The sequence below is a fragment of the Neltuma alba genome, unplaced genomic scaffold (assembly GCF_004799145.2).
Source record: "Neltuma alba isolate B1F8T4 unplaced genomic scaffold, ASM479914v2 tig00012838_pilon, whole genome shotgun sequence".
In the NCBI taxonomy this organism is placed as follows: domain Eukaryota; kingdom Viridiplantae; phylum Streptophyta; class Magnoliopsida; order Fabales; family Fabaceae; genus Neltuma; species Neltuma alba.
Window position 1 is genome coordinate 61,151 of NW_021637227.1, and position 14,670 is coordinate 75,820.

Sequence of the window (14,670 nt, forward strand, 5' to 3'; positions counted from 1 at the left end):
CTTAACTAATTTTTTTAACACCGTTAAATTAACTATTCATCGTTTATATTAAGAATTAAGAACCAAAGCTAGTATAAAGCAGTAAAGCACGCTAATCACTTGTTTTGGCACCGTAGTATTTGCTAAATTGAAAATTTGTTTTAATAGCCCATACAGTTTGAGAAAACTTTTACAATGCTGTGTCCCACAAAAATATAGAACAAAAATAAAACTTTAGGAGATAAGGCGACAAGGTGCGCTCCTAAGGAAAAGAAAAGTGTCATTCTCACTACATCAAGATAATCTGCCCAGAATATATTATATATGTATGTATACATGTATGTAACGGTGCTACGAGGAAGGGGAAGGTAAAAGAGGGCATAACCACCGTCCACTGTGCAAGTGGCACACCTCAACCAGCTCGTACTTTGATGATAATGGCACTGAAAAGGACAGTCAATTTATTTAAAGCCCACTTCAGTCACGGAGGATGCAGCTTTTTTGTTTTTTGCTTCTTTTTTTCTTTTTTCTTTTCAAGGGTGGGGCGGGGTTCTCATCATCATCATTCAGAAAGACTGAGAAAGTCAACTTACATTCACACAGATAAACAGGAAATACAGGGAGAAGGCCTAGCTAAAGGAGATCATGAATAATAATTGGAGTTTAGCACAAACGCAACAGTTCAGGTTGACCCAAATCCACTTCTGGGGCACATGACGAGCAAGGGAGACGATTCTTGTGTGCAAATGGGTCCGCCAAGCAAACATTTAGCGCACATTCAAGAAGCAGGATGAGTTTCTCAGGCTAGGCTTAGGCTATGAACTGATAGAGGGTGGTAGCACTTTATATGGGTTGAGTATTTTGTTGGGGTCTAGCAGATTCTTGATTGAAGCCATTAATTGCACCTGCCCAATTTGATAGTAGCTTAGATATTCTATACACCAGTCTACATTTTCAAATAGAGAAATATAGAATGAGTCGATAATATACATACAGTTTCAGGTGACTGACTGTAGAAAATCTTATTAGCTTTCATTAATCCAAGGCCATGCTCTGCACTTATACTGCCCTTGTGCTTCGATGTCCACTCATACACATAAGGTTCGACTTGTGATAAAATCTGCAAGTTTTAATACTGATGGTCTGCTATAAAAAGATAACCATCTCAAAACCAAACAACTATCTGGCATTCACTTGATCAACTTACCATATCATCATACTGGGGAGCTGAGATATTTAAGTGCAGATTACCATCTCCCAGGTGACCATATGCTACTACATTAGCTACACTCCCTGCAATTCGAAATCACAAAGAACAAAGTTTTTGGAAGTTTATTCATGCTCTAAGACCGTGTTACTGCCAGTACCTGAGGGTCTATGCAAATGCAATGTCTCCTACATTCTGAATTCCAAACATTATGATGGGGATGTGTAATAGATCATTAAGAAGCCTAGTAACACGAGATTTCTAGGAAATTTCCTCAAAACTTGAGCAGTTAAATAAACTAAGGGGTGTTTGGCTAACCCCAGAAGTGCTTTTCAGAAGCACTTTTCCACAAATTGAGACAAACTTCTCCACATATTTATTTCGTATACTGTAAAAGCACTTCTAAAACCATGGTTTTGTTCTTACCCAAACATCCCCTAAGCAAATAATTGTTGATCCCCTAGTTCAGCAGATTTACTCTCTAACTTGTAGCACAAACTGATTGAAGGCATAAGCCTACGTCTTACCAAGTCTGGTGCGCATTTCCTCAGCAAGATTGTACAACTTTTCAACAGGTATCGATAAGTCATACTTGTAAACAGCTCCTGCTCTCATTAGTGCCTCTGGTATCCCCTGACACCATTAAATCTTGTAAATATAACTAAATTTTATACTAGTATTTAGAAAGATAGACAGCAAGACTTTTCAAGTCATAATGAGATTAGCAGATTGTTTTTGTCTATAGCAAACCACAGAAGGGATATTTCCTTAATCATGAAGAGTATGAAGTACTATTAGACGAATCAGAAAATAAAAAATCATCACCTCACGTAAATGCCAAAATGATGAAGCTTGGTTTATGTCTTGGGCAAGAACGCCATCAGATATCAATTCATTTTCCATAGAGTGAAGTAAAAATGCTTCAAGCTTTTGTCTGGAGATGTTAAAAAGAAACGTGTTACAAATGTGGAGGACTTCGAACATCACTCAGAAGTCACAACTAGAACAAATTAAAAAAAAAATAATAATAAGAACCATAACACTACATACATACATATATTGAAAAACATGTTCAATCATCTTTCAGGGTTCAATACACAGAGTTCCTCGTTTTGATAAATGCATATCACTGTAAACTGAATTCATTGAGGATAAGAAATTTAAATAACCGTCACACTATCAGGTTGTCAAACAGACCCTGCAAATCTTTCCCCCCACCCAATCTCTAGAAAACAAAAGGAGCGTCAAGGACTTTACTTGTCAAAAGATTCATCACTTCCTGTAGTCTCAATCAGAACATAAAAGTTATGCATTGATGCAGGTAATGGATTCCGTGCACCTTCCAAATGATTTAAAACCTGCTAGATCCAGAAAAATCAGCAGCCAAGGAAAAGAACAAGTCAAAAACTCCTATCCATTTTCCTCATCAGATATTGCTTTTGGTAATTCACTAAGTTCACAATGGATTTTACAAGAACAATAAGTTACACGGGTAGGCTCTTAAAGAAATAAAAAATAAAAAAGTTAATAGCTCAATACGCACATTAATATGCCTACACCTTAGTATTCAGCAGATATTCTATATATGCTTTGCCAGTTGAATCTAAAGTCCTTGGGAAAATTAAATTTAGGAGGATTTTGTCGTTAAAAATACACTCAGGTGCCAAAAAGAAAGGTGCAAATGAATTGCTACGTAATGCATGAGTCTTTTAAGTTGTTCATGCATAGAAATCCCACTAAAAGGCAGTAAGTACTAGAACTTTCATTGAATTGTAATTCCATTGACTAGTTGGCTATCAGTTACATGGATAGTTTTCACTATTCTCTCAGACATTCTTCAAGAAATTACTTCTGTTTCCATCATCTCTCTCCACCACTTGTGCTCCTTTTTCACTGTATAGAACCTTACTTCAAGCCATACCCATCTCTCCCACATCCCCCAAATCTCTCTTTCTCTCTCTCACGTACAAAACACAGCACAGAAAACATTCTCAGTATTATCTTTCAATTCTACTCCACAATAGCCTTGTTACACTAGAGGCTTAATTCTGGGATGCCGCTTCAGACATTCACATGCACCCTCATTAAAACTAGCTAGTAATAAGATTTTAGATGTTACATCCATACATGTATACCATTTTCTGAAGTTTTAAACATTTATTGAATTGCCATAGATGGTGAACTCAAGTTCGGCTATTGCAAAGTGGCAACTAAACTGTGCTGTATAGATCAGACACTTAAATGATATTTCTAAGAATTAAGGTAGCATTGAGGTCAAATTAAGCACATGTATCCGTATTCCGTAACAACATGGCTCCAACGCATTGGTAGGGGCCACTTATTCAAAATATCTCGATCACCAGTGACTGTAATATAAAAGAACATGTGACGCAATGTAAGCCAATTATGGAATCCCCACACCCACACCCCCAACATGACAGAAAGTTCGGAAATCAAGGAAAGTTTACCAAATTCATAGATTGGCCATCTAAAAATTCAAATGCAGATAATATCTCCCCAAGTCTCCTCTTTGCTTCCTGTAGCAATTTCTGATAAACAATGTAGAAATAGATGTCATAAGATGAGACTTTTCATTCTTAGAAACAAAAGGGGCAAGTAAATAACAATAAGTGATTATGACTAATTTGGAAGAGAGCAAGTTACATAACAATACAGTGCTTGCCAATGCAGTCTACGATGACTTTTGATTTTTGACAGTTGAATAACTAAAACAAATAAACTACAGCATAATGAGTCATGGTTTATTAAAAGTTCCATAGCCTTTCTCATCAATGATCAACCAATCTTAGAAATCACCAAAACCTCAAGGTAGAAGAAATGTTGGTAGCCAATAAGAGCAGACTCGAGTAAATGCTGAGGCAATGCAAAAAGCCAGCAAATAAATTTAACAATGAGTATTGTAATACAAACCCCCCCCCCCCAAAACACCCTCAAAAATAAAAAACAAAAAGAAAAACTAAGTACCAAAAAAAGATGCCAAGGAGAGATCATTTATCATGCCTGGATGCTGATATAATCTTTACAAGCAAGAAAAGCCACATTGACCGAAGATAATTTTGGTGGTGTAAGTATGGAAACCTTAGTAACAATTCCTAGGGAACCTTCACTTCCTACACCAACAATATGTAGAGTTAATGCAATCAGGCCAATTAGCAGTTTCAAGAGTTGCATTATCCACAAAATTGTGACCGCATACCTATAAATAGATGTTTCAAGTCATAGCCAGTGTTATCTTTGCGTAATGTCTTAAGCATGTCAATTACAGTACCATTTGCTAGGACAGCTTCAAGACCTGTGATGCGGTGAAAAACTTGCTTCATAATAAATTTAGTAGAGCAGAAATTGGACCAACAATGACTCTAAATTTGCAATACATTAAGCAACCACGGCACTTCGACACTCAAACATGTAGATGATTCAGCTTCTCAGCTGAATTTCTAGAAATGACAAAATCAGTACATTCATCTGGCATTATTTTTTGGGTTTAGAGATGCTCCCTTACCAAGTACATTTCCATGAAGGGATCCATAGCGAACAAGGCGCAAACCACCAGCATTAGTTGAGACATTTCCACCAATCTGACAGCTGCCTTTGGCACCTAAGTCTAGCGGCATAATAAATCTGAATGAAGAGTGCAAGCCATTCAAATACCAGTATACATCAAGTTTCTGTATGGTCTAATTTCAACAGGAAAAGAGTGCAGAACCAATCATCTAAAAACTTTCAAAATCTAAGTCATATCATTAGACATGAACTGTCAAAAAAAAAAAAAAGCAGAAACAAAAAAGGGAATGCATCTTGTTAATTATAAATATGATTCTGTCAAGAAAATGAAATGTCAAGTCCGTCCAAAAATGAAACAGCAAATCTCTAGGGCATGTATGCTAAAGCTCATTCTGTATATTTGAAATCTCAAGTCCGTCCAAGCTCACTATTACAAAGAAAATGAAATTTCTTTCTAAGCTGCCATGCTGTGTAATTCTGATTTCTTATGCTGACATCTAGAAATGTCATAAGATATTTCATTACTAATCATAAGCAGCTAATCCTAAATGGAAAAAGAAAATAAAATACTTCTTAACCAACTACAACAATACTTCCTTTTCAATAATACCCAAAAAAAAAATAGACACAAACATGTGGGGAAAAACGGACACCACTCTTCTATATGCTGATAGAAATTGGATGGATATTATGAGAATGAGAGGAGTTCAAATGTTTCTAGACACTGTTCCACAAAGAAAATGAGGAGAAAAAACAACCAAAAACAGATAAACTAAAAGTCTATTGTCATCTAATTTGCCAATATAATAGAACTAGAGGCTCTGATAACATATGGTTTCCTATAATAGAGAGACAATCCAAACCAAAAAAACAAAAAGGAAAGGAAAGGAAGAAGAAATTACCCTTCATTATCCAGGAATGCTATTATATTTTCCAATATGCACCCTGCTTCACACACTAATATACCACTTACCTGAAAAACACATTGGGCAAACAATTGAAAATTAAGTAATATCTGACCACCCTCATGTTTAACATCGACACCATTTCCATCATTACCAAATATTGGACCAAAATCACCATGAAAAAGAGAAAGATTGTAAAATTGTAGAAGAGCAGGCATGGATTCATCAATCAAGTACCCAAAAACAAAAAGCTAAAACCGTTTTAATCTGTTATGATAAAAACATGAAACACCAAATATAGAAAATGGTAGTATCCTTGGCAAACAGTTTGATGAAAATCTGATCAAAACCAAAGAGATAGAGACATACATATAAACATCAAAGGGAAGGAGTTCATAACAAAGATGCATTTAAAGCAGGGAATACCATACCTTATCAAAAGATATGATTTTATTCATTAAACTGAGATTGATAATCACCTGCAGTGTTTCATTACAAGAATGTTGTCAGCGGACAACAGAGAACTTAAAAAGCAAGACAATTAAGTTACGTGTAGTTGATCATTACTTCATCAAAAACAGGCACGCTTCCTCCCACAAGACCAGTATTTCCGCCTTGTGGAACAACAGCCAAGCATCTAGAGTTGCAGTATTGTAGTATCTGAGATACCTGCAAAAGAGATAAGTTGAAAAAGATCAAAAAGAAGCATTCACATGGTTATAAGCTGTTACATTATTCAAACTCTAGAATGAAAGACTAATGAAAACGATATCCGGAACCACAACAGCAACAATTAGTGGCAATGACAAATAGATGTTTTAAAAATCAAAATCAGCAGTTCCTGTATTCATATTTAATACTAGTGATGATGATGAATGAATTTCATCAGCATAACAACAGGTTAAATAAACACAGAAAAAACATGCAACATTACCGATTCCAGAATGTTTCCAGAACCCTGAAGTTCTGAACAAAATTTGCTGCTTAGAAAATATGAGTAGAAGGAATAAAATAAACAGGAACCTCCTCGGTGCTCCGTGGCAGTAGCATAAGTTTACTGGATCCTTTGTATTTGTGCATCCAATCAGTATTGGCAGCAATAAGCCTCTCCTCGTCCTGGATGACATTTTTGTTCCCTAGTACACCCTGGAAATATCTAATATCCTCATCATTTAACGTTGAAAACCGAGAGTTCCTATGAACTAGCCCAGCTGATGAACTATAACAGTGACGCTGAACTCCACCCGGCATTCCGATACAGATTTTTGCTGTTTCTACGTAATCGGAAATAGAGAAAAGCCTCTGCTTTCCGCGAATAATATTGCATTGTAACTCAGCGCTATTTCCACTGGAGAAAACACTGAAACCTGTGCCAAGTAGAAGGAATCCTAATAAGCGCGCATGCCATGCAATAATTGGGTGGTGCCTGGGGGGACGGGGAAAAGGGGAAAATCAGAGACCAAATAGTACCGGAAACTATAGCCGGAGGGATACATCGGCGTTCCAAGAATAATTTGGGTGAGTGTTTGATCAATCGGAAAGTGGCTTTCCAATTCCAGTTGACCATCTTCAAGTTCAGCAGCAGCACAGGGTCTGTCACTCCGGGGTATGGGAAGAAGCTGCAGCGATGAAGTGACCGGGCACGATACAATCGGACGATCGCCCAATGGGTAAGTGTTTACGCAATGCTCAATTGATGCGTCATCGTCGTTATCAACTTATCATTATCAGTGTCATTATGCTTTTGACTCGTCGTCAATATAAAAGCGTTCCCCTTTTTTCCCGGAAAAGGGTATTTTCTTTCCCCGCTCTTTTTGGGTTCGCGGTAATTTTATTCTGGATATGCCGGGAGATACTCTTTTTTTTTTTTTAATAATACTTACATCAAATATTGCAAGGCCCAAGGAAAGTGTAAAATAATTAATTAGTAATGCTGGCAAAAAAATAATTAATTAGTAATGGAAAATAAACAAATGTAGATGTTTAAAAATAAATGAATTGAGATTACAAAAGTGCAAAACTCGATCCCGTAATTTACCAAACGACATACAAACAGGATGAAGTTGTCGTTCACAGTTGAATGGCGAGATGATGAGGCGTCGTTTGCCAAACAAGTCGCGAAGAGAGCTCACACGACGAGAAAAAATTTGCGATGCGGGTTTCAGCTCCAGGTGGACCTTTGGAATCCGCATGCACCCTATCCAACTGCGATGCCCGATGAAGATGGCGGTGGCGCGTCAGTCTGCCTCCCTCTTTCCCAGTTCAATGGCATCGTCTCTGTCGTTGCTTCCCTCCATCATCAACCAACCTCATGGTGTTCTCCGACTAAAGATTCATACCAGACGTTGCTTCAGTCTCAGAATCTTATGCCAGAAACCCCAAGCCTCTTCTTTTTCACGCACATGTCGCAATCAAGCGTCTTGCTCGCTGCCATGCCCTGTGGTGGAAAGGGACTCTACCTTCAAGCTCACCAGAAACTTCTCTCACTCGAACGCTCCTCTTGCTGACAAGGCAGAGGGTCCGAATCTCCGTCACTTCATCGCAAAAGCTGCTCTTACTGCCTCTGAAGCTCAGCCCAAGTGAGTTATTGGAAGCAATCACATTTCTAGCTCTTGCTTTATTAGTTGTTCTAATTTGGTTCATTGTGGTCTTTAAATTGAAATTTGGCTTTCGGGGTAGTCGCGAATAAACCCTTCCTCTCCTTTTCTTTTCTTTTTTTTCCTTTTTTTTTAACTCTATAATTTCACAATGACTTCTATGAAAAAGATATTATGCACTTATCTTGATCAATATATCCCAAATACACTAAAGTGACATCAGTTATTCAATTGTTTGTATTGATCGGTGTTTTTGTTAACTTCACGAGGCTTAGGTGAAAACGTTCGTTAGAAGTCTAGGGGATAAAGTTTAAGATATAACTGAAACAAGGATGCGCTGGGAAGACGCAAATGAAACACTTTCTGCTTTTAATTTTGACATTCATTCCTTCACTGCTTATGTATTTGCTTTCTATGTCCGATAGTCTTGTAGAAGATACTGAAGCTCCTTCAAAAGGCCGTATTTATCACGAGACTTATGGTTGTCAAATGAACGTTAATGACATGGAGATTGTTCTGTCTATTATGAACAATGCTGGATATCGTGAAGTTGTGGGTGTTCCAGAGAATGCAGAGATAATATTCATCAATACTTGTGCCATTAGGGACAATGCAGAACAAAAGGTATGGCAAAGGCTTAATTACTTTTGGTTTCTTAAGCGGCACTGGAAGAGCAATGTTGCTATTGGGAGATCACAGTCCCTGCACCCGCCAAAGGTAGTTGTATTGGGATGTATGGCTGAGAGGTTAAAGGAAAAGATTCTTGATGCGGACAAAATGGTTGATGTGGTCTGTGGACCAGATGCTTATAGAGATTTGCCACGATTGCTGGAAGAGGTAGACTATGGCCAGAAAGGGATCAATACTCTTCTTTCACTAGAAGAGACTTATGCTGATATCAATCCAGTTCGAATATCTAAGAATTCAGTTACTGCTTTTGTCTCAGTGATGAGGGGTTGCAACAACATGTGCTCATTTTGTATTGTACCCTTCACCAGAGGTAGAGAGCGATCACGTCCTGTGGAATCTATAGTGAGGGAGGTGGCAGAGCTTTGGAAAGAGGGCGTGAAGGAAGTAACACTTCTAGGCCAAAATGTGAACAGCTACAATGATGCATCTGGGAACGAAGAACTTGAATCGGGGTCTGATTGGAAATTTAGTGATGGCTTTTCCAGCATGTGTAAAGTCAAAAAGATGGGCTTAAGGTTTTCTGATCTATTAGACCGACTTTCCACAGAATTTCCTGAGATGCGATTCAGATTCACATCCCCACATCCTAAAGATTTTCCAGATGAATTGCTCTATCTCATGCGAGAAAGACATAATATATGCAAATTAATACATTTACCTGCTCAAACAGGAAATAGCAGAGTGCTTGAGAGAATGAGACGAGGATATACTCGTGAGGCTTACTTGGATCTTGTGCAAAAGATACGTAGTATAATTCCAGATGTTGGCTTGAGTAGTGATTTCATTTGCGGTAATATAACAGTTTCTTTTTCCTGTTTTTATTATTTGCGTCACTGTTTTTTAAATCTCGTTCTATTTAATTGGAAAAAAAACTTCTGAAGTTTAATTTTTGAAAGACTGACTTTTGCGTTTATTGTTTCGCTGATTAGTTTTTGGTTTGTTCTCAACTCATGCCGTGAACACTACAGGCACACATATTACACACCTAATTTTCTCAAATGTTTTCTTCCTATTTGACAAAAATGAGTATGCACCACTTTGGATAGAGATGTAGTGCAACATGCTTGCTTTTTTGAAACTGGAAGGTTCTTAAGTTATATTTTAAATATGTGGATATGCTGCCCTGAGATTGCCTGCCAAGACTTCAAGGTCTTTTCTCTTCTGCGCTTTTTTCTCTGTATAAGCAGTTGGCAACTGATTAATGTCTCTATTGCAACAGGTTTTTGCGGAGAAACAGAGGAAGAACATTTGGACACTTTGTCTCTCATCAAGGCAGTTGGCTATGATATGGCATTCATGTTTGCATATAGCATGAGGGAGAAAACCCATGCCCACAGAAATTATGTTGATGATGTTCCTGAGCAAATCAAGCAAAGGAGGCTGGCTGAACTTATCGAGGCATTCCGTGAGAGCACTGGTCAGTGTTTTGATTCACAGATTGGAACTATACAGCTCGTATTAGTTGAGGGACCCAACAAGAGAGCTCCAGATACTGAGCTTATGGGCAAGAGTGACAGGGGACATCGGGTTTTGTTTGTCAATGAGCCAATCTCAGACAGGGAAGATGCTAATACAAAGCGGAATCCCATTATCGGTGACTTTGTTGAAGTCCGTATATCAAGATCTACAAAAGCATCACTCTTTGGTGAAGCACTTGCTATAACAAAATTGAGTTCATTTTACAATAAGAGTGAGTTAGATGTTGCCTGCGGCATGTAGAACCTTGCAATATAGAAGGAAATCAACATAAATTGCTCTTTTGTACAATTCGGTGATGAGGCATACATCGGCCCCCTCTCGGCTGAATTAATTCTCTGTCTCCTCCTCCCGTGGACGAAAGGTGCGTTTGACTATACAAAACCAATCGCTGAGAGTGCTGCAGACAACCCAAGACTTGAAATTACTTAGATTGGCCGTCTTTTTGTGGCAGTGTTGGGAGATTCGTGCACGGAAGAAAGAGGGTTGTTTCTCCCAGCATGGGCTAAATTTTTGATAGGAATCGTTGGGTATTTTGATTCTTGCATCATCATTTATCAAATCATGGTTTCAATGAAATTATCGTTTTTATTGCCGTCCGCTCTCGCCCTCCAAGCTCCAACCTCGCTGCATGACGCATCGAGCAAAGTCAAAACTTAAGAAGTTGGCAGGAAAAATGAATAATCGCTTCCCCTTCCCCCACGCTCTTATATTTTGTTTTTCTTTCTCCCTTGAAATCCGCCATCCCCTTACAAGAAAGTGCACTGTTTTTAATAATTCAAAAATGAGAATACATGGTTTAAAATATTCAACATGTAATAGTTTAAAATGTTCAATACTTTCGAGAGTATAATTTAAAGACGAATGCCTTTAATCCTAACAATAACCGTTTATTGTGTGCACTCGTTCTTATCAGTAGTTCATATCGAATAATCATTTCACGAGATTTTAGAAAACCGAACAGCGTACAAATAAAGAATTGATCATATTAATATAAAGATTGGGATGCATATTAGTGATAATTAGATACGATACGTTTCTCCATACACTTGACACTTGCATACAATCTTAAAAATAATACTCCTCCAGTTCTTAATATATAACCTAATTATTGAGTTAGTTTTAGTTCTAAATATAAGATTCATTTATCATATTTATCAATTTTTCTAAATTACTCCTATGGATATTCTCCCAACCATAATCAAGTAGAAGAATGAAATGGGATATTAAAAAAGATCATTATAGTGTTTTAGAAAAAAATGTATCACTTTTCTTATAATTAACTAACTTATTTAACTTTTTTTAATCTAATCAAATTAGTTAAATGGGTCTTATATTAAAAACCGGAGTAATATTTTTCGTAGTGTACAAGTAGTCAGACTTGTTATGAAATAGAAATAAAAGCTGTCCGCACATCCAGATCACCCTTCCCCCGTAGCAAGGCAATTGAAACTTCTTCCACGAATTACCGACATGGTAAGGGCCAAATCCGTCATGGATCCATACAAGGCCGAGGAGACTCAACCATAACAGCCCTACAAGATTCTTAGGAATTTTGCAACAAAAAGGGCGACAATAAAGCCCATTCCTTTACTGGCGTTGCAAGTGGATGGCTTATGACAAATTTTTCCCTATAAGGGGGGAGTGTTTCAAATAGAGCAAAGAGGAATTCAACGTTTCCATGTTAAAACAAAAGCATTGTAAACAGGTGCATGATCAACCGATTAGCAAACACCATGGAATAACATTGAAGATCAAGAATGTATAGATTGAGAACTAATACAGATCAACCTAAACCAGCATTCCCCGTATGCAGTTAAATTCCAAACTACTCAAGCCGTCGATGCTTGCTTCTCCTCTTCAATTCGTTTCAACTCTGCCAGTCTCTCTGCCCATGCTCTTTCCCTTGCAACAGCTGCCATTTTACGCTCTACTCTTTTAATACTTTTCCTCCGTTTAGCCTCTTGCAGCTGAGCTTTCCTTTTCTTTCTTTCAGCCTGTGAATGCACAAACGCGATCCATTGAGCATAAAATTATCTTGTGGAAAGTTACTCTTAACACGACATCAGACAAATATTTCTGCTTGACGAAGGCGTATAAAGCCAAATTCAAATAGGTCCCACAAATGGTTTTAGAAGTAATCCTATACTGCCTTCTCATTCGAACTTAGAAGAACAATAAATAAATAAATATCCCATGGGTACTTAATAAGTTTTGAGGAAATTACTCCATCCGCTCCAAAAATATCTTGTAACAGTCTCCTCCTGGCATTCTATAGCTACTTATTGGGGTGACAGACCAACCCACTTAAGCAGCTCAGAGCATCTCATGCTGTTCAATGTAAGAATTAACATCAAATTCTTGATACCAATTGAAAGATGCTCAAGTTGGATAGGAAATTCTCCTCCAATGCTAGCTATTGAGATGGGAGAACAAATCCATTTAAGTACACCGTAAAACATTTCATTTTTTTTTAATGTGGAACTTAGCATCCCATACTATTATAATTACCTCCCATGGCAGATTGTGTACATTAAAAGGATGCCCTATTCGGACAACAACACCTCAAGCTTATGATGATAATCATGATCAAACAATGGTCTTTCGAACCTTTAGACACATAAATAGGTAAGCTCTCTCTAGGATCAAATTGGATTTCCTATACTGTTGTTCTTAAAGAATTCACACGCAAATGGCAAATAATTGACCGTTATCAAAAAACGATGGTTCAAGTAATATTTGCACCATCTGCCATGACTCAATAGACTTAGTTCTGCAGTCGGTTTTAAACACAAGGAGATGCTTGTTTAGGTTTTAGAATTGGAGGAATGGACATCTCAAGTGCTTGTTTAAGACAAGGGAAAAATCATTGCCAATCGTTTATGCTTGCAAACTCAATACTCCAAGACCCGACGCCTTCCCAGGATCAGGATATCCAACTATCTTTGATGTTTTAGGGATAGAACCCCCTAACTAGAGCAGAATGAAAAATGAAAAGGTTACATGAACCAAAAAATGCAATATATAAAGATGTTATATTGGCGGATATCAGGGAGACTTCGTGCTTGTTTGGTGCACGGTAAAATGGAATGAGAAGGGGAATTATTGTTGAATAATGATAGAAGGGTATGGTAGATATGAATATCTAGCTAGTTCTGTCATGAAGGCGGGGAAATCATTCCTGTGAAAAATAGCAAAGGGGGCTCAAGATTAGTTTAGAAGGCACACCAATATAAAGGCACGGTGCTGTCTCATTCGTTTTTTCTCCTTCCTTCTTTTCACACTCCCTTCATTAGGTCTGTTCGGAAGAATTGGTTCGCCCGGTACATACTGAACCCAAGCATACGGCCCTGCAACATATAACACTTCACCATTTAGATTGAATACGAAGTACTCGAATGTTAAGTAATAAACTCAGTAAAGCAGTAACTCAGCCACGCAAACATATAAACGTCTGATTTGACAAAAGTCCACCTCAGCTTGTTTTCCTGAGCTAAAACTCACATGCTCATTTTGTTAAACAGAATAAGTTTGAAGTGAAATCGACAGTACAAAAACCCCTCAGAAAGAAAATTCTACAATTCAAAACGTTGCTCGGCTCAGCATTGCTGGACAACCCATGAATTTAGAAACCAATATCAAGTTTTAGCAAGCATAAAAGGAGTATAAGTAGACTTCTAGATAATACAGAAACCTGGAGGCCTCATGCCGGCCCTCTTTCGGCGGGGTTTGAGGGAAGGACGTCTTTTAGGGAAGCGAGTGTCGGTCAAGCTATGTAAATGATTGGAAAGAGGAAGCCATTGAGGTTGTCTGGAAAAAGCTGATCCACCGAGAAAAAGGGATTTCGGAGATGTGAAAGCGGGAGGAAGTGGTGCAGGACCAGTGGTAGGGAGTCGTGAAATTAGGGTTCTTGAGAGAGGTCGAAAAATGTTTCTAAGAGCTCCAAAACCCATAACTCAAGCTATTGCATAGAATGCGATTCTGCTACAAATGTCTGCGCCAATGGAGGAGCCGGCGATCGATATCAGAGCAGCGAGCCAGATGGCGTCGTCCAAAAAATGGGAAGAGCAAGCCAGCAGGGAGTAGTTCCTCTATTTTTTTTTTTTTTGAAAACTCTACTGCTCCTCTGAACCTGAACGGAGATAGTGGGGCTCAGCTCTGGCCCATGAATTAAGTCAACCCAAGAATTTCAACTTGATTTCAGGCCTGCTAAATAATTTATATTACCTCCGGTCCTAATTATAAAAACCAGTTAACTAATTTAAAAAGATTAAAAAAGTAAGTTGAGTTA

At 38.0% G+C, this 14,670-nt stretch overlaps 3 protein-coding genes across 3 annotated transcripts; 1 reads left to right on the forward strand and 2 right to left on the reverse strand.

Annotated features, from left to right (window-relative positions):
• Positions 1–273: 273 nt before the first annotated feature.
• On the reverse strand, positions 274–7,316 carry LOC114731581 (D-2-hydroxyglutarate dehydrogenase, mitochondrial). Its single transcript, XM_028918787.1, has 15 exons — positions 7,087–7,316; positions 6,640–6,983; positions 6,184–6,285; positions 6,048–6,095; positions 5,614–5,684; positions 4,710–4,828; positions 4,404–4,499; positions 4,208–4,317; positions 3,655–3,735; positions 2,444–2,544; positions 2,012–2,120; positions 1,714–1,819; positions 1,187–1,272; positions 974–1,099; positions 274–884 (listed from the first exon to the last, which is right to left on the reverse strand). Exons 1-15 carry the CDS (start codon positions 7,181–7,183, stop codon positions 795–797), a joined length of 1,686 nt encoding a protein of 561 aa, XP_028774620.1. The 5' UTR covers positions 7,184–7,316; the 3' UTR covers positions 274–794.
• A 464-nt stretch (positions 7,317–7,780) lies between these two features.
• On the forward strand, positions 7,781–10,974 carry LOC114731602 (CDK5RAP1-like protein). Its single transcript, XM_028918815.1, has 3 exons — positions 7,781–8,195; positions 8,639–9,693; positions 10,123–10,974. Exons 1-3 carry the CDS (start codon positions 7,807–7,809, stop codon positions 10,620–10,622), a joined length of 1,944 nt encoding a protein of 647 aa, XP_028774648.1. The 5' UTR covers positions 7,781–7,806; the 3' UTR covers positions 10,623–10,974.
• Positions 10,975–11,932: 958 nt separating this feature from the next.
• LOC114731578 (uncharacterized) lies at positions 11,933–14,452 on the reverse strand. The gene is made up of 3 exons (XM_028918783.1): positions 14,074–14,452; positions 13,608–13,729; positions 11,933–12,376 (listed from the first exon to the last, which is right to left on the reverse strand). Exons 1-3 carry the CDS (start codon positions 14,330–14,332, stop codon positions 12,212–12,214), a joined length of 546 nt encoding a protein of 181 aa, XP_028774616.1. The 5' UTR covers positions 14,333–14,452; the 3' UTR covers positions 11,933–12,211.
• Positions 14,453–14,670: the final 218 nt, after the last annotated feature.

Bases quoted from the DNA above. Each gene is read 5' to 3' on its own strand.
- LOC114731581 (XM_028918787.1), bottom strand. From the start codon at position 7,183: ATGGTCAACTGGAATTGGAAAGCCACTTTCCGATTGATCAAACACTCA. The intron at 4,500-4,709 runs GTAAGGGAGCAT...ACCGCATCACAG, and splicing joins CCTTCATGGAAATGTACTTG to GTCTTGAAGCTGTCCTAGCA. The intron at 4,318-4,403 runs GTATGCGGTCAC...TTGTTGGTGTAG, and splicing joins CTTGAAACATCTATTTATAG to GAAGTGAAGGTTCCCTAGGA.
- LOC114731578 (XM_028918783.1), bottom strand. From the start codon at position 14,332: ATGGGTTTTGGAGCTCTTAGAAACATTTTTCGACCTCTCTCAAGAACC. The intron at 13,730-14,073 runs GTTTCTGTATTA...TATATGTTGCAG, and splicing joins GGCCGGCATGAGGCCTCCAG to GGCCGTATGCTTGGGTTCAG. The intron at 12,377-13,607 runs GTGTGCCTTCTA...GTGCATTCACAG, and splicing joins AGCACCGTGCCTTTATATTG to GCTGAAAGAAAGAAAAGGAA.
- LOC114731602 (XM_028918815.1), top strand. From the start codon at position 7,807: ATGCACCCTATCCAACTGCGATGCCCGATGAAGATGGCGGTGGCGCGT. The intron at 8,196-8,638 runs GTGAGTTATTGG...TATGTCCGATAG, and splicing joins GCCTCTGAAGCTCAGCCCAA to TCTTGTAGAAGATACTGAAG. The intron at 9,694-10,122 runs GTAATATAACAG...CTATTGCAACAG, and splicing joins GAGTAGTGATTTCATTTGCG to GTTTTTGCGGAGAAACAGAG.